Source organism: Mastigoproctus giganteus, chromosome 6, assembly GCF_048544385.1.
Source record: "Mastigoproctus giganteus isolate SK-2022 chromosome 6, ASM4854438v1, whole genome shotgun sequence".
NCBI lineage: Eukaryota > Metazoa > Arthropoda > Arachnida > Uropygi > Thelyphonidae > Mastigoproctus > Mastigoproctus giganteus.
This window is the reverse complement of record NC_143580.1, coordinates 76,615,123-76,637,321: the sequence shown is the minus strand read 5'-3', so window position 1 is coordinate 76,637,321 and position 22,199 is coordinate 76,615,123. Positions and strand designations below refer to the sequence as shown.

Sequence of the window (22,199 nt, the reverse complement as noted above, 5' to 3'; positions counted from 1 at the left end):
TCATCATGAACAAATGACACAAATGATCAGATATCTGCAAATTATTGATGGACAAGTTTCAATAAAGAAAGTTTTATTGATTTCATTGAAAGTAAAGATACAACCGACATTGGATTAGCGACAGAAATTCTTACAAAATTAGAAAAAAATGGACTTGACATAGAAAATGTAAGAGGACAGGGATATGATAATAGTGCCAATATGGTGGGAAAATATAATGGTGTACAGATAATAATTTTAAAACAAAACGAATTTGCCACTTTTTTACCATGTTCAGCACATAGCCTCTGTTTAGTTGGCATACATGTAGCATCAGTTACATTTGAATTGATATGTTTTTTTTTTTTGGTGTTCCAAGATTTTTTTACTTTTTTGTTTGGATCCACTCTTTGCTAGGAAATATTAATGAAGACTTTAAATATTCACTTAAAGGATACACTGATACAAGAACAGGCTATAAAATCTTTGTTTTTGCAGGTAACGGAAGTTTATAAAGTATTAATTAATATTGAAGACACGTCTGCAAAGTCTGAAAATATTGCTAATGTTTTGTCTACTTTCAGAAATAAGCTATCAATTAGCTGTAATGAGTAAAATTCTTAAAAATATTAACTGTATAAATAAAGCATTACAAGCTAAAACCTTTGCATACATAAGTTTTCTGAATTGGTATGTGGATTAATAAAGAATTTACAAGAATTGCATGAAATTGAATTTAAAGATGTTTTTGAATCTGTTTTAACATTGGAAAAAGTGGATATTTATCACCTATCTTTCCAGATGAAAGAAAAAGTAAAAAAAAAAAAAAAAAAAAAATGTCACTTTATAAATTTTCTGATGATTTAAATTTATCTGTAGAACAAAAATTTTGTATTGAGATTAATAATGTTTTGGATGTTCTGATGAGCAGTAAACAGTAGATTTGAAAAATTCAATAATTTTTCTTTAGATTTTGATTTTTCTGTTGGATTGTCACTCGCATTTATGAGTACAAGTGATTTACAAAAAGCTTCTGCCAATCTTGCATAAAATATAACAATTTCCAGTGATATTTCACTGGAAATTGAAAGTTTTGAAATTTCACATTTTGTCAGTTTTGGTTGATATTAAATTTGTAATTCCTTTTCAGCTGCTTCAATTTATTCACGACTATTCTCTAATAGAGTCTTATCCAAATATAGAAATTGCATTGTGAATATTTCTGACTTCACTGGTTACTGTAGCTTTCTGTGAAAGGTCTTTCAGTAAACTTAAATTAATAAAAAATCACCTTAGATCAACAATTGGATAAGAATGACTGGCTAAAATATTAATTATATCCATTGAAAATAAAATTGTGCAAAATATAAATTATGGTATAATTATTGATAAATTTGCTTCAGCAAAAAGAGAAAAATTCAATTTAATAATTCATTTAATTTAATAATTCAAAAAAAATTCAAATTCAAAATAATAAATCATTATATTGTACATTATGTATGATTTATAATAATATTAATAATTTGCCTTTTGTTATTTTGTTCCTGTGATTAATTATAATTATAAATTATTATTTTTTTTTTTTTTAGTTACTATGTATATTGAAAAATAAAAGAATTTATGGTAATTTTTTTTTTTTTTTTATGAGAACCCCAAACACGAGAGGTATTAGAACCTATAGTACTTAGTACCGTGCTTGGGTTGGAGGTTGAGAAGACGAAAGAAGATATTTGTTGATATTGGACTTGAACTTCTGTAGATTGTAATTTTCAGGAAATACGTATGAAGGAAGGTTGTTCCAGAAAACGGCAGTTGAATGAATAAATGAGGAAGATGAAAAGTTGGTTCTGTGGGTTTGAAGTTGGACGGTAAATGGATGTTGGCTGGTGGCGGCACGTGTTCGGACTGTTATGAAAGAGAGAGCGGGAATTATAGAAGCCAATTCAGAAGAACAGTGCCCATGGAAGTATCTGTAGAAGAGGCATGCAGCAGAAACAGTGCGTCTATGAGAAAGCGAGTGGAGAGACTCTGTTAGAGATGAATCATTAATTAACCTAACTGCCCTCTTCTGAATGGAATCAAGAAGCCTGAGAGAGGTTTTGGGGGCACCACCCCAGATGTGGGAACAATATTCCATGGCAGGGCGGATTTGCGATTTATGCAGAGTGAGCAGCTGTTTGGGAGAAAAGTAACGCAGAGAGCGAAAGAGAAAACCAACTTTTTTAGATGCAGAGGAAGCAATATGCCAAGAGAGATTAGAAGTCAGGGTAATCCCCAAAAGAGATATATCATTTTGCCTAGAAATCGGAGTGTCACTAAAGATAAGCATAGGAGCAGAAGAATCCTTTTTGCGAGATATAAGACAAGATTGAGTTTTAGAAGGGTTGAAATCAACTAAGTTGTCTTTGCCCCACTGGAGAATTACCTGAAGATCGGCATTTAAGGAATTAGCAGCAGATTTTCGAGAACTTGAAGCTGATTGAGCTGGACAAGGTTTCTCAAAATGGAAAGTTGAATGCAATGTGCTATCATCGGCAAAACTATGGATAGGATTTCCAGTCAATGGAAGAAGGTCATTGATATTCAAGAGGAAAAGAGTGGGGGAAAGAACTGAACCTTGAGGGATACCGGCATTAGTGGAGAAGTTAGAAGACAGAGAGCCATCTACCATCACCCTCAATGAGCGATCAGAGAGAAAACTGGATAACCAATTACTAAAAACAGGGGCACCTCTGTAGCCAGGTGGGAAGGAGCAGCAGTGCGTAGCACACGCTTCTTGATTAGACCGGGGTTCGAGCCCATCACCACCAAATACGGAGGATGCGGAAAGGTCAGGGAATGATCACCGCATATCCCGGAGCAATATGGCCTTAGTTGCTAATGCTCCTAAAAACCAAATAATAACAACAACAACTAAAAACAGTTGGCAAACCATAAGATGGAAGCTTGTTTAGAAGACCTTTATGCCAAACACGATCAAAAGCCTTTGAGATGTCAAGAGCAACTACTTGTGTTTCACCGAACCTTTCCATTGAATTAGTCCATAAATGGGTAACATAAGCCAGAATATCACCAGTGGATCGACACTGACGGAATCCATACTGGCGATCGTTGATCATACGGAAGGTTTCTAGGTAGTTTAAGAGTTGGTGGTTAATTGATTTCTCCATTACTTTAGAAAGAGTAGAAGTAATTGCAATGGGACGATAATTGGATGGGAGGGATTTGTCACCCTTTTTAGGAACTGGCTGGATATGAGCAAATTTCCAAGCAGAAGGAAAAACACCTTTGGAATAAGAAAGTGAAAAAAGGCGGCAAAGAATAGGAGTAAGTTCAGGAGCACAGGTTTTGAGAACAAGTGGAGAAATACCATCAGGACCTGGAGCTTTCTTATCATCAAGATTCATCAAAATCCTTCTGATATCCTTTTGACGGAAGACCACAGGAGGCATTGAATGGAGCGTGTTAGGAATGGTGGGAGATGTTTTACCAAGATCATTAATACATGAGCTCGAAGAAAAATGGGATGCTAGCAGGTCAGCTTTATCCTTGGCTGAAGTGACAACAGAACCATCTGGTTTGGACAGAGGTGGGAGCAGAGATGGGCAAAAGTTGCGGCCAATAGCTTTGGCAAGAGACCAGAATGCTCGGCTACCATTAGGGCAAGAAGCAAGTTTTCTACTCTTAGCCTGTTCAAACTCTAGTTTGGACTGATTAATAACTGCTTTACAATTGTTGCGAGCTTTGGTGTAGGCAGAAAATGAAACTGAAGAATTAGAAACAAGCCAATTACTATATGCAACATTCTTCTCTTGGACAGCCTTAGCACATTTATTGGAAAACCAAGGTTTAGATAAAGGATGAGATTTTAAAGTGGAGTGTGGGATAAAGGATTCCATTCCTGCAAGAATAATTTCACTGACACGATCTGAGCAAACGTTGACATCAGAAGTTTTGAAACAGTAATCAGACCAAGGAAAAGAAGAAAAGAAGTCTCGCAGGTCATCCCATTTTGCATTCTTGTAATGCCAAACAATATGAGGTTGGGAATAGCCATGAGATAAAGGTTCCATTGGAGAAGAGACAATCACCAAGTTGTTATCTGAAGTGCCTAAAGGACCTCTCACTTCAACCTTGTACTTAGAAGGGTTGTTTGTGAGAAAAAGATCAAGCGTATTGGCTGTATGATTAGGATTGTCCGGTATTCTTGTAGGTAAATGAACAATCTGTGCTAGGTCATTAGTAATTGCAAAAGCCTCAGCATCTCGACCTGTGCTGGGTCGGTGTGACTAGAAAACCGAAGCCAGCTGGAGTTGTGAACGTTAAAATCACCAAGGAAAATTACCTCACTGTTAGGAAAGTTGGACTGGAGAAAGTCAAGTTGCAAAGAGAGGAAGTCAAAGAACTCCAAGTGATTAGTGGAGTTGGGAGAACAGTAGAGACTACAGATGAATTTTACACAATGAGGTAGAGAGATTTTAAGCCAGAGAAGATCAAAGAGAGGAGATTCCAAATTGCCAAGTCTCTGACAGGGAATATCAGAACGGACATATGCACCACCTTTGAGGCGAAAGGAATCATACAGCAAAGAATTTGGACATCTGAGATGAGCAGTAGTTGATTCAACTGATAACTGAGTATGGATATCAATTCATATTTGTGATTTATTTTTATATTTTATTTTGTTATGTTCATTTCATTATTTATTATGTAATATATATATATATATATATATATATATATATATATATATATATATATATATATATATATATATATATATATATATGGGAGGGGGGCATAATTAAATTATTTTGCCTCAAGTGCAGAATTTCTAGTTCCAGCACTGCTTAGTATTGTATGTGTGGGTTGAAGGTTGAGAAGATAAAAGATACTTGTTGACATTAGAATTAAGTTTCTGTAGAATGTAATATTTAGGAAATACATGTGAAGGAAGGTTGTCCCAGAAAACAGAAGTTGAAAGTATATATGAGGAAGAAGAAAAGTTGATTCTGTGAGTTTAGAGTTTGTTCTGTGATTTAGAAAGGGATAGTTGTCAGATTAACTGATGAGCTTATGGCAGAGGAGAAGAAGAATACATGGGACTGATTATAAATTGTCAGGAATACAGTCATACAATAACTACAAACTAGTGTGTAATCAAGTTATTCAGAGAGTTAGGCAGGCAAAAGCTGATTGTGAGAAGTCTTTGGCTAAGAATGTGAAGAAATGCAGCAAGGTATTCTTTCCATATGTTAACAATAAAAGGAACGGGGTGAATCGTGTTGGTCTGCTGGATATGAGTGTTTTAACTGTTGATGACTGATCTGTATAGCTTGCTGATAAACTGAATAAATAATTTACTTCTCTATTTACACATTAAGAAATTTTTAGAGGGTAACAGAAGTATATCTAATACTGATTGGGGGTTAAATGATTTTATAATAACAGAAAGTAAGGTGAAAGAAAACTTTCTGCACCTGAAAGTGAAAAAACACCTGGGGCTGATGGAATCTATCGAATTTTTAGAAGCTTTAATTATTATTAAAAGATGAATTAAAGAAGTTGCACAAGAAGTAGGTAAACCTTTAACCAACATGATGAGAGCATCCTTGGGTTCAGAAGTACCTGCAGTTGGAGATGTCCAAATGGAGATGTCACTATTTACAAGAGTGATTCGCATGATGAAGTGGATAACTACAGACTTATAAGTTTAACCTCTATGCCAGGTAAAATAATGGATCAGTATTTAAGGAAGTAATGATGGATGCAAAGAATAATTTTGATATGATATATTTCAGTATAGCCTTTGATACTATTCCACTGCTCAATTTTTATGACAGTTTTACCACATACAATTGTCATAAAAATTGGAGTAATGTGACATTGGGGAAAGTTACTACTATGGATAAAGAGATGGTTAAGTGGTAGGAGACAAAATGGGTGGTTATAAATGGCTACTACTCTTCATGGACTAATGTTATGTTATGTTATGTTGTTATTTAGGAGCATTAGCAACTAAGGCCATATTGATCCGGGGATATGCGGTGGTCATTCCCTGACCTTTCCGCATCCTCCGTATTTGGTAGTCATGGGCTCGAACCCCCAGTTTAACCAAGAAGCGTGTGCTACGCACTGCCGCTCCTGCCCACCTGGCTACGGAGGCAACATGGACTAATGTGATGAGTGGGATTTCACAGAGGTTGGTGTTGGGGCCTTACTGTTTTAGTATTTATTAAATATTGATGTAGGTATTTCAAGTTTAATGTCTGAGTTTGCTGATGATATAAAGGTGAGCATTGTGGTTAATGTCTGACATGAAATTCTCTGAACACCATAAGCAAGCTGCTGGAGCAGTTCATGGGGGTCCTGTAAATGATATGGAGGAAATTTTATAGCAGGGATAAAGAGGTGATTATCTCACTGCGTAAGGAAATGGTTAGGCCATATCTGAAATACTGCATACAGATTAGGAAACCTCATTTTAGGAAGGACATAGATTTGTTGAAAATGTGCAGAGAAGAGCAACAAGATTAATTTGGGGCACAAAAGGATATTCTTAACAATAAATATATTCTGTAAATTGCAGCCTCTAGAAACTAAGCATCTCAGTGGTAATGTAATTGAGGTGTATAAGGTTTCAAAAGGGTTAAGTAAACTAAATGCTGATGGCATCTGCATCTATACCCTTTCTCAGAAGAAGCTCATAAGGGGATATAAATTTAAATTGGAAAAAGAATGAGAATTTTTCAGAATCAATGTGTAGACATTTTCATTCAGTCAAGGGTAATCAATTGTTGGAATAAACTTCCACCTTTATGTTGTGGAAGCGGATAGTTTGAATTAATTTAAGGAAGGTCTGGGTAAATTATTGGGAGGAATGGAGAAAAGTGTGTTTTTTTTTTTTTTTTTTTTTTGGTTGTTGCTGCATATGGTCTGCTTCTTTGCTTCATTAATGTTGCCAATGCTAATAACATAGATATACACAAATGTGTGTGTGCATGGTTACAGTAATAGTCACTCAGTTGTGGTGAAATGAAATGAATTACTTTTTATATATTAATTAATTAGTAATTAATTGCTGGAAAGAAAATTGATTAGTTTTCACTTCTGTTTATGACAAATCAATAAAAAACTCTATTAATTTTAGAAAGGGACAGTGTGGTTGTTGTTCATATTCATTTCACATGATTTAATTAGTTTTATTCACATTTCATTAATTCAATTAATTCTGAAGAAAAATAATTTCAATATTTTTAGAAAACAATGTTGAATGCGCCTGAAATTATACTATGTATATTTACCTAACTTGTTAGCTTGTGCTCTGACTTTTTTTTTACAATTTTTTTCTTACTTTTCATTATTTTTTTATTAAATAATTTTAACTAAAGTATATGAATTAAATTAATGATTTGAATTGTCTCTAGGTGTAATGCTGCGCCTGATTTGAATTCAACAACTTGTAGTTGTAATGACTGTGAAGAAGCCTGTGGTTTGGATATGTCTTCTTTTCCAGTCTTGCCATCTGAAGCAGAACACTTTGTTTTTATGGAAATGGATGGACCATTAGTCATCACATTAGGCATATGCTTTGCTTTGTTTGGCTTTATTACAGTCTTCTTCTGTAAGCATAATAAAAACTCAGGCAAAGAAATGGGTATGTTTTTTGCCCTTTGTTTTCCATTCAAGATGTTGACATCCACTTGTCACTGAAATATTAACACTATTTCCACTGTGAATAATGTACTATGCAGCTGTAAATGACAGTATGGAAATATTCAGCAGTAGATAGACAGTGGTTACATTGTGTAGTGTGAAGTGCAAAAACCACAGGAAAGTGTTGAGATTTAATTAATCTTTAAAAGGAGCAGATGGATGGTTTCTGTACAACAGTGCAGCTAAGTATGCGACAGTGTAGTTGACGGCAGAAGGTTACTCCATGGGTAAGAAAAAGATGGAATATATGAATTAGACAGGGGAAAATTGTATTGTCTGTTGTGGAACCTGCTGTGCGGGTGCCAGTGCTGTGAAATAACTGCCATGATGGCAATATGTAATTTTAGATAACTGCTGAAAATTATATAGTATGAGATGACTAAATCCATGTGAAAAGGCTTTTATTGTTTTTCTTTTTCACTTTAAGTCAAGAACATTAAAAAGAACAGTATCAGCCTAATATATCTGGTTTTATCTCTTAAGGCTTAAAACTGAAACCTGCCATGCAGTACAAAACAATGCTATTAGTATCCATTTCCAGTGGTGCACTAGCTCATTTTCCTCTTTGGGAGAATGAGAATAGATCCATCTTCCCTGAGCTCGCTGAAAATTGTTATTTACTTGATGCCGGGTATGTGCTATGGTAGTATCATTTTCAATCATGGTGCCATGATGAGAATATGTTTTATGAAACTCTTGGGCCTCCCTAATATATGTGCTGCAGTGCCTGGATGATCAGTTGCACACTTGTTCATGCCCTTGTTGCTTCCTCAGTGGCGATTTTTTCAGAAAGACAGTACTGTGCCACTAGCTAGATAATACAGTGTAAAGAAGACTCTATAAAGAATTCAGAAGACATTGTCCTTTTTCTTGACAAGATGATCAATATTCCTTTGCTCTCTGGATTACAATCTGGTTAAACATTTTATGGGTTGAATACAAATGAGCTGTTCAAGATACATACCTTCCTATCTTCAGTATCAGAATTTTGAGATGTTTTGCATATAGAACGAATGGTAGATAGTATTTCACATAGTGTTTTGTTGTCTTGTAGTTTTTGTCAGCTGCTATCTTAGTTTGGAAAGGGAGCAGTGCATTATTAGGTTGGTGTTCATATTTCAATGACTGGTGAGTGTAAATGTATTTAAAAATTGCAATGATAGTGGTTCTATATTTAGTAATGACAAAAGGATGAAAAGTGTATAGAACATCACAAAAAAAAAACCACTACTTGATTTTCCTCATTCCTCCAATAATTTGATGAATCCTTCTTGAAATTTATTCAGATGATTCCCCCAACACTAGGCAGAAGTTTATTCCAGCAGTCAAATTTACACACTTCCATCCTGCAGCCATTCTCTTCCATTTTAAATTTATGTTCCATTGTGTGTGCCATCTGAGAAAGGGTAAGGATGCCATCAGCATTTAGTTTACTCAACCTGTACAAAGCCTTGAATATTTCAGTGACATCTACTTTACAAGTGCCTAGTTTCCATCCACTGCAATTTATAGAATTCCGATCTTGATAAGATTACCTTTTGCATTCCTGACCAATCTTGTTGATCTGTGCTGTACTTGCCTGTTCCAACAGATTTGCACACTTCCTAAAATGAGGCTTCCACACCTGTAGTATTCAGAATGCACTCTAACCATTGCCTTAATCCAAGGGAATAATTATCTGCTTGATCCTGCTAACAAAATTCCTGAATATTATTGAGAGTACCCAATAAGTGTCCTAGCAACTTTTCAGAACTTCATATTAAGCTCTTACATTTACCACTAAGTCTTTTTCATTCTCAACTGTTTTCAGTACTCATATGGTATGTTATTGGGATTACAGTTAATATAGATGAACAGTGCTCTGTTGAGTCAGTTTGGTGTGAGATAAGCACTGCGAAAGGAAAAATAAGAGTAGGAGTGTGTTATAGGCCTAATGACTTGAATGAGTACAATGAACAATTGTACAGAGAAATAGAGTGGGCCAGTAAATCAGAATGTCTTATAATGGGGGATTTTAACTTCCCAGATATTGACTGGAACTTGTGGGTTGGTCACTCACACACTAGTCAGACTTTTGTGGATTTATTGGATGATTGTTTTCTGCAGCAGCATGTTCGAGAGGCAACCAGAGAAAGTAACACTCTTGATCTGGTTATCAGCAGTGATCATTCGTGTATTAAGAATTTGCAGATAAAGGAACCACTAGGTGGCAGTGATCACAGTGTGCTGAAGTGGGATTTACTCAAAGAGGTAACTACCGTCAGGGGTAAAGGAAAGGGTTTTTGCTTCCATAAAGGGGAGTACAGTGGTCTCAGACAGTTTTTAAATTCTGTACAGTGGGATCAACTGACGATGTTACAAACAGTAAATTCTAAGTGGGAAGCATTCAAAGAATTAATCGTGGAAGCTACTAGACTTTATATACCGATTAAGAAATATCGTTCAAGGTTTAGGCCTAAATGGTTATCAAATGAACTAATGAGACTCGTGACAGAGAAGAAAAATGCATGGGATGCATATAAATTATCAGGTGACGCAGAAGCCTGTGGCAGATATAAGCTAGTCTGTAATCAGGTCACAAAGGAGGTTCGGCAGGCGAAGGCGGATTACGAGAAATCTTTGGCAAAAGATGCTAAGAAAAACAGCAAGGATTTCTTTACTTATATAAACTCTAAAAGGAAGGGGATGAATATGATTGGTCCACTTGACATCGATGGTTCGACTGTTGATGATCCTGCTCAGATAGCAAACAAACTGAATGAGTATTTTGCATCTACATTCACACGTGAGGAATTATTACAATTTGAAAATGGAAGAAGGTTATCAAATTGTAGCAGTGTGCTTAATGATTTTGTAATAACTGAGAGCAAAGTGGAGGAGAAATTGTTGAAGTTAAACATAAGAAAGGCACCTGGGGTGGATGGGATCTATCCAGTTATTTTAAAGGAGGTGGCAAAGCAACTAAGCAAACCCTTAGCCATAATTATGACAGCATCCTTGGACTCAGGGGAGGTTCCCACGGACTGGAGATGTGCAAATGTGTCCCCAATTCACAAAGGTGGATCGAAGGGTGACACGAGTAATTACAGACCAGTTAGTTTAACTTCTGTTCCGGGTAAAATAATGGAGTCGCTGGTTAAAGATGCATTGCAGGATCATCTAGACAAGACTGCAGCAATAATTCAAACACAGCATGGGTTTGTTAAGGGAAAGTCTTGTCTAACAAATTTGATTGGTTATTATGATGTGGTCACAAAGGAACTGGATGCAAAAAATAATTTTGATATCATATACTTGGATTTCAGGAAAGCTTTTGACACTGTTGCGCATGGAAGACTATTGTACAAATTGGAGCAGAATGGTATTAAGGGTAAGTTGCTACAATGGATAAAAGGATGGTTAAGTGGGAGAAGACAGAGGGTGGTAATCAATGGGTGCTGCTCTTCGTGGACTAATGTTATTAGTGGAGTCCCACAGGGTTCGGTGTTAGGTCCACTGTTGTTTTGTGTATTTATCAATGATATTGATGAAGGTATATCAGGCTTAATGTCGAAGTTTGCAGATGACACAAAGGTTGGCAGGGTTGTTAGTGACAGTAATAGCAGTGTGCTACTGCAACAGGATCTAGATAATTTGGGCAGATGGGCTAAGAAGTGGCAACTGAAGTTCAACCTTGACAAATGCAAAGTACTGCATATGGGTAGAAGTAACCCCAGAGAAACGTACCAACTGTGTGGTACTACACTTAAGGTGGTAGAAAATGAAAAAGACCTGGGAGTAATTGTGCAGTCAGATATGAAGTTTTCTGAGCAGTGCAGACAGGCTGCTAGGGCGGGTCATGGGGTTTTGTCAATGATATATAGGAATTTTGCTAGCAGGGAAAAGGAGATGATTGTCCCTCTGTATAAGGCAATGGTCAGGCCATGTCTTGAGTACTGCGTACAGGTCTGGAGGCCTCATTTTAGGAAGGATGTAGATTTGCTTGAGCGTGTACAGAGAAGAGCAACACGATTGGTGAGGGGAATGAAGGGATTCTCTTACCAAGAAAGGCTTAAGTTCTGCAAATTGCAGTGGCTGGAGACTAGGCACCTGCGCGGTGATCTGATTGAGGTCTATAAGGCCTTGAATGGGTTGAGCACGCTGAATTCTGATGGGATCCTTCCACTTGTTCAGATTACCAACTTACGGGGACATAAGTTCAAATTAAGAAAGGACAGATGTAGAATAGATGTGCGGAAATTTGCCTTTAGCCAGAGGGTGGTTAATTGCTGGAACAAACTTCCATCTGTCGTTGTAGAAGTTGATAGGTTAAATAAATTTAAGGAGGAACTGGACAGGCATTTGGAGGGAATGGTGTGATTTTTTTTTTTTTTTTTTTTTGGCTGATGCTGCATAAGCTCCTACACTTGCTTTCTTGCATCATGTGCCACTACTACTACTACTACTACTGCTCCAAATCCAGTACCTTGCATTTATCAGTGTTGAATCTCAGTTGCCATTTTCAGCCCATCAACTTAATTTATTTGGATCTTATTGGAGAGCATACCCTGATTATTGTCATTAAACACCATGTCCACATTTGTATCATCAGCACACTTAGACACATGAAACTTGAAATACCTGTATTAATAAGTATTAAAAACAGTAAGAGGTCCAACACTGAATACTGTGGTACCCCATTCATAATATTAATCCATGAAGAGCAATGACCATTTACAACAATTCTTTGTCTCTTACCTTCTTTAACTACTTTAACCACTTTACCATTCCTTTTTCCATAGTAGTAACTTGTCCTGAATGCCATTTTTATACAGCAGTCATTCCTGTGGAACAGTATTAGAATATACAATATGTAATGTCAAAATTACTCTTTGCGTCTAATGCCTCTGTGATAACCTTATGTTTCTAGCTAAACTCAGGAATGATCTGTCTTTAGCAAATTTATGTTTTGATTACCTTATAGCTCAATTCCTATCAAGATGATTTTGCATTCCTTTTTGAACCATTGAACTTCTGTGCCAGAATAAATAATGATTTATTCTGACTCAAAAAGCAGCCTTACAACTCTCTAGACTTGACCCTTGAACCATCCTTGCGAATAGGAGAAACATTTGCATCCCCAGTTTATAGGAACTTTTATCCTGAATTCACTGTTTCTCTCAGTATTATAGCTAAAGCTATAATTACTCTTTTGCAGATACTTTTAATATAATTAGATTTGTTACATCAGCCCACATATTAATACTATTTCAGTCTTGATTACTTTTAACTGCAACAATCTCTTCCAACTTATTTCCAGTTATCATAAAATCATTTACCTCTCAATCAGTATAGACATATTAGCATTAGTAGAGGCATATGATGCAAGAAAGCAAGCTTATATGACACGAGGTTGAGAATGGTCACAAGAGAAAGGCAGGCTCCATTGGAGAAGAGACTATCACCAAGTTGTGATCTGAGGTGTTTAGAGGACCTTTCACCTCAGCTGTGTACTTAGAAGGGTTGTTTGTGAGAAAAAAGATCAAGTGTGTTGGCTCTGTGGTTAGAATTGTCTGGTATTCTGGTGAGTAAATGAACAATCTGTGCGAGGTCATTAGTAATTGTAAAAGCCTCATCATCTCAACCAACTGGGTCGGTGTGACTAGAAAATAGAAGCCAGCTGGATCTGTGAACATTAAAATCACCAAGGAAAATTACCTTACTGTTAAGAAAGTTGGACTGGAGAAAGTCAAGTTTCAAGGAGAGGAAGTGAAAGATTCCAAGTGATAAGCGGAGTTTTGAGAAAGATAGAAGCAACAGATGAATTTGATAGAATGTGATAGAGGGATTAGGCATAGGCAGAAAATGCTTATGCCTAGTCCCTCTACCCACATTCTGTCAGAGAAGATTGAAAAGAGGATATTCCAAATTACTAAGTCTGTGACAGGGAATATCATAATGGATATATGTACAATACCACCTTTAAAGCAAAAGGAATCATGCAGCGAATGAATTGGACAACTGAGTTGAGCAGTTGTTGAATCAACTGATAATTGGGATTCTGTCAAAAAAAAAAAAAAAAAATGAGGTTTGGCAGACTGCAAGTGGAAATGGAGAGATTAGAACTGAGACCATGTATATTTGTGAAATGAATGACGAAGTTTTTGGGAGGTTTAGATCTTTTCATAGATAAATTCGTTCCTTTAGTTTGACAATTTATGGTATATTCAGAAGTAAGAAGAGGTGATGAGGGCATGCTGTATGGGGTAATGAAATTTTTGGATATGGCATACACATGTCAAGAATGTACCCAGCTCCTTGACATAATGTGGCCTTGACAATGCCCCCCCCCTCAACATACACGCCACTTGAACATCCTCTAGTCACTACTGGCTGAGTAGAGGCAGCGAGATTTATACACTAGCTTTATGCTTGCTTGTCTATTCCATCTGTATGTAAAGACTCATTGTATTCTTCACAATTTTCTGGTCTGTAGATTATTCCCACTCTCGTTTTTCCTTTGCTTCCAACTAACTCACACTACACAGATTCTATGCTGGCAGACATAACTACATATTCAGCAGAAGCTGAGTATGTAGTTATGTCTGCCAGCGTGTATGTAGTTATGTCTGCCAGTGAGTATGTAATTATGGGTTCTTGAGATTGTCACAGACATTCTCTCAGATATGCCAGACAAGCTCTACTTGCTACCTGGGAGTCTAAAACGCTGATGGAACTGATATTCGGGTGACACTCAAGTCAAATGGACCCAATTTCGGCAAAGTCCGGATGGTCTGTGGCAGCCAAATCCTCTGCTTGCACCTTCACGATGGAGGGAATGTTAGTAATCCTGGGTATAACCTCCATGCACAAGTACATGGTGGGTGACCACCCAGGTGTGAACCAATGTAAGCAGGGGTTGAGGTGTGGTGCCCACACCACATGGAGGAATGCCACCCCTCTACGTTACCAGGCAGTACTAGGTGGTAGATGACTCTCATCAACCGGTGCAATTCCACCACTTTGCTTATTGGAGGCTTAAAGTGATGGAACCCATGTTTAGTCTCTAGAGCTAAGTTCCAGTCAACCCTTCCCTATCTCTTCCATCATGCAGTATGATTGATGCCTTTTGAGGTTATGATGAACATCGTGGTGAGATCCAATATTCCTTACATTTTGAGGTTACAGCTCTAAAACGGTGTTCGCAGGCCGGCCGCTAGTTAGTACACCAGACCGAACCTATTGGTAACTCTCTAGGAGGCTTCCGGATCAGCTAGTGTATAATCTTGCTATCTCTACTCTGCCAGATAGTGACTGGAGGAAGTCCGAGTAGTGTGTATGTGGGGAGCATTGTCAAGGCCATGTTATGTCAAGGATCTGGGTATATTCTTACCATGTGTACGCCATATCCAAAAATTTAATTACTTCATACAGCATGTCCCACCCACTTTTTTTTACTATTGAATACACAATGAATTGTCAAATTAATAGAGCAAGCTTATCTGCAAAAAGATCTAAACCTCCCAAGCACTTCCTAATTCATTTCACAAATATACGTGGTCTCAATTCTAATCTCAATGATGTCCATTTCCACTTGCAGTCTGCCAAACCCCATGTACTTTTTCTGACAGAATCTCAGTTATCGGTTGATTCAACTACTGCTCATCTCAGGTGCCCAAATTATTCGCTGTATGATTCCTTTCGCCTCAAAGGTGGTACTTGTGCATATGTCCGTTCTGATATTCCCTGTCAGCGACTTGGCAATTTGGAATCTCCTCTCTTTGATCTTCCCTGGCTTAAAATCTCTCTACCTCATTGTGTCAAATTCATCTGTTGTCTCTACCGATCTCTAAACTCCACTAATCATTTGGAGCTCTTTGACTTCCTCTCTTTGCAATTTGACTTTCTCCAGTCCAACTTTCCTAACAGTGAGGTAATTTTCCTTGGTGATTTTAATGTTCACAACTCCAGCTGGCTTCCGTTTTCTAGTCACACCGACCCAGCTGGTCGAGATGCTGAGGCTTTTGCAATTACTAATGAACTTGCACAGATTGTTCATTTACCTACAAGAATACCAGACAATCCTAATCATATAGCCAATACGCTTGATCTTTTTCTCACAAACAACCCTTCTAAGTATGCGGTCGAAGTGACAGGCCCTTTAGGTACTTCAGATCACAACTTGGTGATTGTCTCTTCTCCAATGGAACCTTTATCTCATGGCTATTCCGAACCTCGTGTTGTTTGGCATTACAAGAATGCAAAATGGGATGACCTGCGAGACTTCTTTTCTTCTTTTCCTTGGTCTGATTACTGTTTCAAAACTTCTGATGTCAACATTTGTTCAGATCGTGTCAGTGAAATTATTCTTGTAGGAATGGAATCCTTTATTTCACACTCCACTTCAAAATCTCGTCCTTTATCTAAACCTTGGTTTTCCAATAAATGTGCTAAGGCTGTTCAAGAGAAGAATGTTGCATATTGTAATTGGCTTGTTTCTAATTCTTCAGTTTCATTTTCTGCCTACACCAAAGCTCGCAACAATTGTAAAGCAGTTATTAATCAGTCCAAACTAGAGTTTGAACAGGCTAAGAGTTGAAAACTTGCTTCAAGCCCTAATGGTAGCCGAGCATCCTGGTCCCTTGTCAAAGCTATTGGCCGCAACTTTTGCCCATCTCTACTACCACCTCTGTCCAAACCAGATGGTTCTGTTGTCACTTCAGCCAAGGATAAAGCTGACCTGCTAGCATCCCATTTTTCTTCCAACTCATATATTAATGATCTTGGGTAAAACACCTCCCACCATTCCCAACACACTCCATTCAATGCCTCCTGTGGTCTTCCATCAAAAGGAAGTCAGAAGGATTTTGACGAATCTTGATGCTAAGGAAGCTCCAGGTCCCGATGGTATTTCTCTACTTGTTCTCAAAACCTGTGCTCCTGAACTTATTCCTATTCTTTGCCACCTTTTTTCACTTTCTTATTCCAAAGGTGTTTTTCCCATACAATTATTGTCCCATTGCAATTACTTCTACTCTTTCTAAAGTAATGGAGAAATCAATCAACCGCAAACTCTTAAACTACCTAGAAACCTTTCGTCTGATCAATGATCGTCAGTATGGATTCCGTCAATGTCGATCCACTGGTGATGTTCTGGCGTATGTTACCCATTTATGGACTAATTCAATGAAAAGGTTCGGTGAAACACAAGTAGTTGCTCTTGACATCTCAAAGGCTTTGGATCATGTTTGGCATAAAGGTCTTCTAAACAAGCTTCCATCTTATGGTTTGCCAACTGTTTTTAGTAATTGGTTATCCAGTTTTCTCTCTGATCGCTCACTGAGGGTGATGGTAGATGGCTCTCTGTCTTCTAACTTCTCCACTAATGCTGGTGTCCCCCAATGTTCAGTTCTTTCCCCCACTCTTTTCCTCTTGTATATTAATGACCTTCTTCCATTGACTGGAAATCCTATCCATAGTTTTGCCGATGATAGCACATTGCATTCCATTTTCCATTTTGAGAAACTTTGTCCTGCTCAATCAGCTTCAACTTTCGAAAATCTGCTACCAATTCCTTAAATGCAGATCTCCAGTGGGGCAAGGACAACTTAGTTGATTTCAACCCTTCTAAAACTCAGTCTTGTCTTATATCTCGCAAAAAGGATTCTTCTGCTCCTATGCTTATCTTTAGTGACACTTCAATTTCTAGGCAAAATGATATATCTCTTTTGGGGATTACCCTGACTTCTAATCTCTCTTGGCACAAGCACATTACAAATATTGCTTCCTCTGCAACTAAAAAACTTGTTTTTCCTCTTTCGCTCTCGCCTTTACTCTTCTTCCAAACAGCTGCTCACTCTGTATAAATCGCAAATCCGCCCTGCCATGGAATATTGTTCCCACATCTGGGGTAGTGCCCCCAAAACCTCTCTCAGGCTTCTCGATTCCATTCAGAAGAGGGCAGTTAGGTTAATTAATGATTCATCTTTAACAAAGTCTCTCCACTCACTGTCTCACAGACGTACTGTTTCTGCTGTATGCCTCTTCTACAGATACTTCCATGGGCACTGTTCTTCTGAATTGGCTTCTATAATTTCCGCTCTCTCTTTCAAAACAGTCCAAACACGTGCCCCCACCAGCCAACGTCCATTTACTGTCCAACTCCAAACTCACAGAACCAACTTTTCATCTTCCTCGTTTATTCATTCAACTGCCGTTTTCTGGAACAACCTTCCTTCATACGTATTTCCTGAAAATTACAGTCTACAGAAATTCAATGTCAACAAATATCTTCTTTCGTCTTCCCAACCTCCAACCCAAGCACGGTACTAAGTACTATAGGTTCTAATACCTCTCGTGTTTGGGGTTTACATAAAAAAAAAAAAAAAAAAAAGTCTTTTCGCGCTCAAGTTGATTTTGATGAGAAGCACAATCCCTCCACCCCTTCTATCTTCCATATCTTTCCTAAATACATTATACATACTGTAGTGGAACTTGTCATTGCCAATTTCTGGGTGGCACCACGTTTCTGTTAGTCCTATTATATCAGCACTAGTTGTCCTTACCAGGAGTTTAAATTCAGCCTTTTTATTAATAATACTCCTGACATTATTATTGACACAGTTAACACTAATAATCTTCTGTAGTTTACTACCTGACATAGCTTTTGAAGTTATTTAGATTTGTATCCAAAGCTTTATCTTCCCCCTCATTTGAAACATTGCTACCCTTAGAACATCTTATCAACATCGACTGTTGTGGCAAAAAACAAGAATTTATGAGTGAGTGCAAGCATTACTTTGACCCATATCATCAGATAAATGTGGATCTAAATTACCTTTCTCCCTCCAACTAGCAGTTTCCCCGAACCTTTAGGGTATCCTTAATGATACTGGCAAAAATCCTTGCACTATCTCTGTTCAAATAAATACCATCTCTACAAAATAAATTCCTTCTACCTACAAAGTTGGGCCATGCTGATAAAACTTTCTCTCCAGACCCTTGCACATTCCTCAAAGTCTTGGATTAATCCACAAGGCAGGGCAGAATTGCAGACACATACTCATTCTGACCTAACTCGCGGCATTTTTTCAGTATAGTCCTATATTTATCCAACAGATGGTTGTGTTTTGTGCGTTTAATATCGTTAGTCCCCACATGAATAATAATTCTCTCTTGACCCCCCCCCCCCTTAAAATCTGACTGTTTGTCGGTATCATCATAAATTGTTGCTCCTGGAAAACACACTCTGGTTCCAGACCACATATTTTTATTGCAAAAATGTTAGTCATTTTCCTGACAGTAAATAGTTTCCCAATAAAACTAGATCACCTTCAACCAGAGAAATCTGCACTTGACTGTTCTTTTCTAGGGCCTGAATCGGGGGTACATCACTTGGCAGGTCAGGAGATATTTGAGTCCCTGACATGCTCCCATTACATTTGTTTTTAGGGCAAGCACTCGTTTTTCTTCAATGACTCAAATTCGTCTCATAATGCATGAAGTTATAATTTGAGATCAGTACACTAAAACACTCCTTGCATTGGTTGCAAAGAAAATTGCCAGATGAGGTAGGTCTGTCTACTAGATCAGCCTTAGAATACATGCTATATGCTATACAAATAAGTGACGACTCACACTTGAAATGCTCACAGGTATTTCCGTTTGAGTTCTACATCCCTTATATTGTAAGTGGATCTTGTAGCAAATTTTAAATTAAGTAAAATTTGAACTTTAGAAAGAATTAAAATGTTGGTGAAACTTAAATCATTAAAGAAGTTAAAAGTTAAATTTAAGCTACTGAATAAAAGTTATGAAATTCCTGCTAAAATTTCAATGACAAAGGCTATTTGAATATGCTACGGAATTTAATAAATTAACAGAGTATTACAGAACTTATACTGCTGACAAAACTTTTAACCACTAGTTTTTTTTTTTTTTTTTTTTTGGTAGTTGTTGGCGCATCGGCTTCTGTGGCCATAGTGCACCTCCCAAAGTTTTTGCAGTACTTTGATCCAAGCCCGAGGCGGGATTCGAACCCACGACCTTTGGGTTGCCAGGCAGGCACTTTACCCACCTGGCTAGCCCGGTCGGCTTAACCACTAGTGAAATTAAATTTAAACTACTGAAAGAAAGTTATGAAGTTCGTGTCAAAATATCGATAGCTAAGGCTATCTGCTGAAGGCAATTTTTTTTTTTTTTTTTTTTTGGGCTGATGTTATACAAAGGGTACTAGGAAAGTTTTGCAATATGACGCAACAGTGAATCACAGGAAGCTGCTTGTTGCTGCATGTTGAGACATGTTCATACGTGCATAGTAGCCGCCGCGCCAAGTCGATGGGCTCAGTTATTCATTAGTAGTGAGAGTGTAAAGTGCTTGCGATGGCATCGTGGTCACGAAATGAGATAAGGACAGTTTTGCGGTATAAATTCGTGTGTGGTTTAACCATAGACCAGTGCTTAGAAGAAATGACTCTTGCACTAGATGATGATTGTCCACATCGTACAACAATATTCAGGTGGTATAGAGAATTCCAAAGGGGAAATTTCACTCTGGAGGATTCTGAGAGGCCGGGATGGCCATGAACGTCAGTTACGGAAGAAAACGTTACTGCTGTGAGGAAAATGCTTGACGAAAACAGGCGAGTGACCTACCAACAGATAGAGGATACTTTGGGCCTAAATGCACCAGCAATTCGTTCGATTCTGCAAGATCATTTGCACATGAAGAAACTTTGTTCTCTCTGGGTGCCGCATCAACTGACTGAAGAGCAGATGACACGACGTGTGACTTGGTGCCGGGAGATGTTAAAAAAGTTTGATAAGGGACAATCTCGGTATGTGAACAACATCGTGACAGGTGACGAGACTTGGCTGTACTATTACGATCTGCCGACCAAGGCTCAAAACGAAGTTTGGGTCTTTGATGATGACGACACACCCGTAATTGTCAGAAAATCCCGATCTGTAAAGAAGAAAATGATAGCTGAATTTTTCAAATCGAGTGGAATTGTGGAACGTGTCGTTTTGGACACGCAGAAGACAGTCACAGCAAAGTGGTATACTGAACAATGCCTGCCTAAAGTCATTGGATCTATGAAGAACCTGCGGCCAAAGTCAAGAATGGACACCTGGTACCTCCATCACGATGATGCTACAACTCACCGCGCCAAAGCCTGCACCGAATATTTGACCACAACAGGACTGAAACTTCTCGAGCACCCTCCCTACAGTCCAGACCTTGCTCCCTGTGACTTTGCACTGTTCCCGCATGTGAAAATGAAGCTAAAAGGGAGGCGGTTTTCCAGTGATGAGGACCTTCTACGGGCTTGGGACAACGAGTGTGCTTTACTCCCTAGTGAAACTTGGCAGAACTGGTTTAAAGATTGGTTTCGGAGGATGGAGAAGTGTATTGAATGTAGAGGAAATTACTTTGAAAAAATTAAATAAACAAAGCTGTATTGCAAAACTTTCCTAGTACCCTTTGTATAAGCTTGCTTTCTTGCATCATTTCTTGCACCACTATTACTACTAATTTGGCCATAGAATTGGTTTTTGTGTGTTTATAAGTCTGAAATTGAAGATTTGAAGGAAAAGGTTTAGTAAGTTTCATAACTATTCAATTTTCTGCTAAGGTTGACTTATGTTCTTGTTAACTTAAGTTGTTTGCTACTTCGGTTGGATGAGATTTAAAAAGTAAAAGTAAACTCAAGGATGACGAGCAAAGTTTCTAAAAATCAAGTTTTGGAGATTTTTGATCATTGATTTGAAGAAGTCTGCCTTTGAGGATTAGTAACTTTCTAACTCCCAGCGTAAATTATGCAATTAGCATTAGTAGAGGCATATGATGCAAGAAAGGAAACTTATATAGCATCAGCAAAAAAAAAAAAAAAACTTTCCCATTTCACCCATCCATTCACTCCAAATGTTTGTCTAGCTCTGTCTTGAACTTACTTAAGTTGTTGACCTCAACTACAACACTCTAAGTTTGTTCCAACTATCAATCACCTGCTGGCTAAAGGCAAATTTCTGCACATCTGTTCTACAACTACAACTGTCTTTCCTCAATTTGAATTTATGTCCCCTCAGGCGACTAATCTGGCAAGAGGAAGAATCTAATTAGCATTCAGCTTGCTCAAACTATTCAAGGCCTTATGCACCTCAGTCAGATCACCTTCCAGATGCCTAGTCTCCAGACACTGCGATTTGCAGAACTTAAACCTTTCTTTGTAAGAACAACCCTTTGTTCCATTCACCAATCTTGTTGCCCTTCTCCGTACTCATTCAAGCACCTTTACATCCTTCACAGAATGAGGCCTCCCTGCTAGAAACATTCCTGTATATCATTGACAAGGCACCATGAGCAACTCTTACAGACTGTGTGCACTGCTCAGAAAACTTCACATCTGACTGCATAAAAACACCCAGGTCTTTTTCATTCTCTACCACTCTGAGTGTAGAACCACACAGTTGATACGTTACTTTGGGGTTACTGCTACCCATAACAGTACTTTACATTTGTCAAT

The 22,199-nt window shown here is 37.8% G+C and overlaps 1 protein-coding gene across 1 annotated transcript in view; it reads left to right on the top strand.

Annotated features, from left to right (window-relative positions):
- LOC150084418 (NPC intracellular cholesterol transporter 1-like) overlaps nt 1-22,199 on the top strand; it is a 594,638-nt gene that overhangs the window by 226,945 nt on the left and 345,494 nt on the right. The window contains exon 10 of the mRNA XM_090376055.1: nt 7,407-7,636. Within this exon, the coding sequence (XP_090232181.1) occupies nt 7,407-7,636 (230 nt within the window). The remainder of the gene's footprint in view (nt 1-7,406; nt 7,637-22,199) is intronic.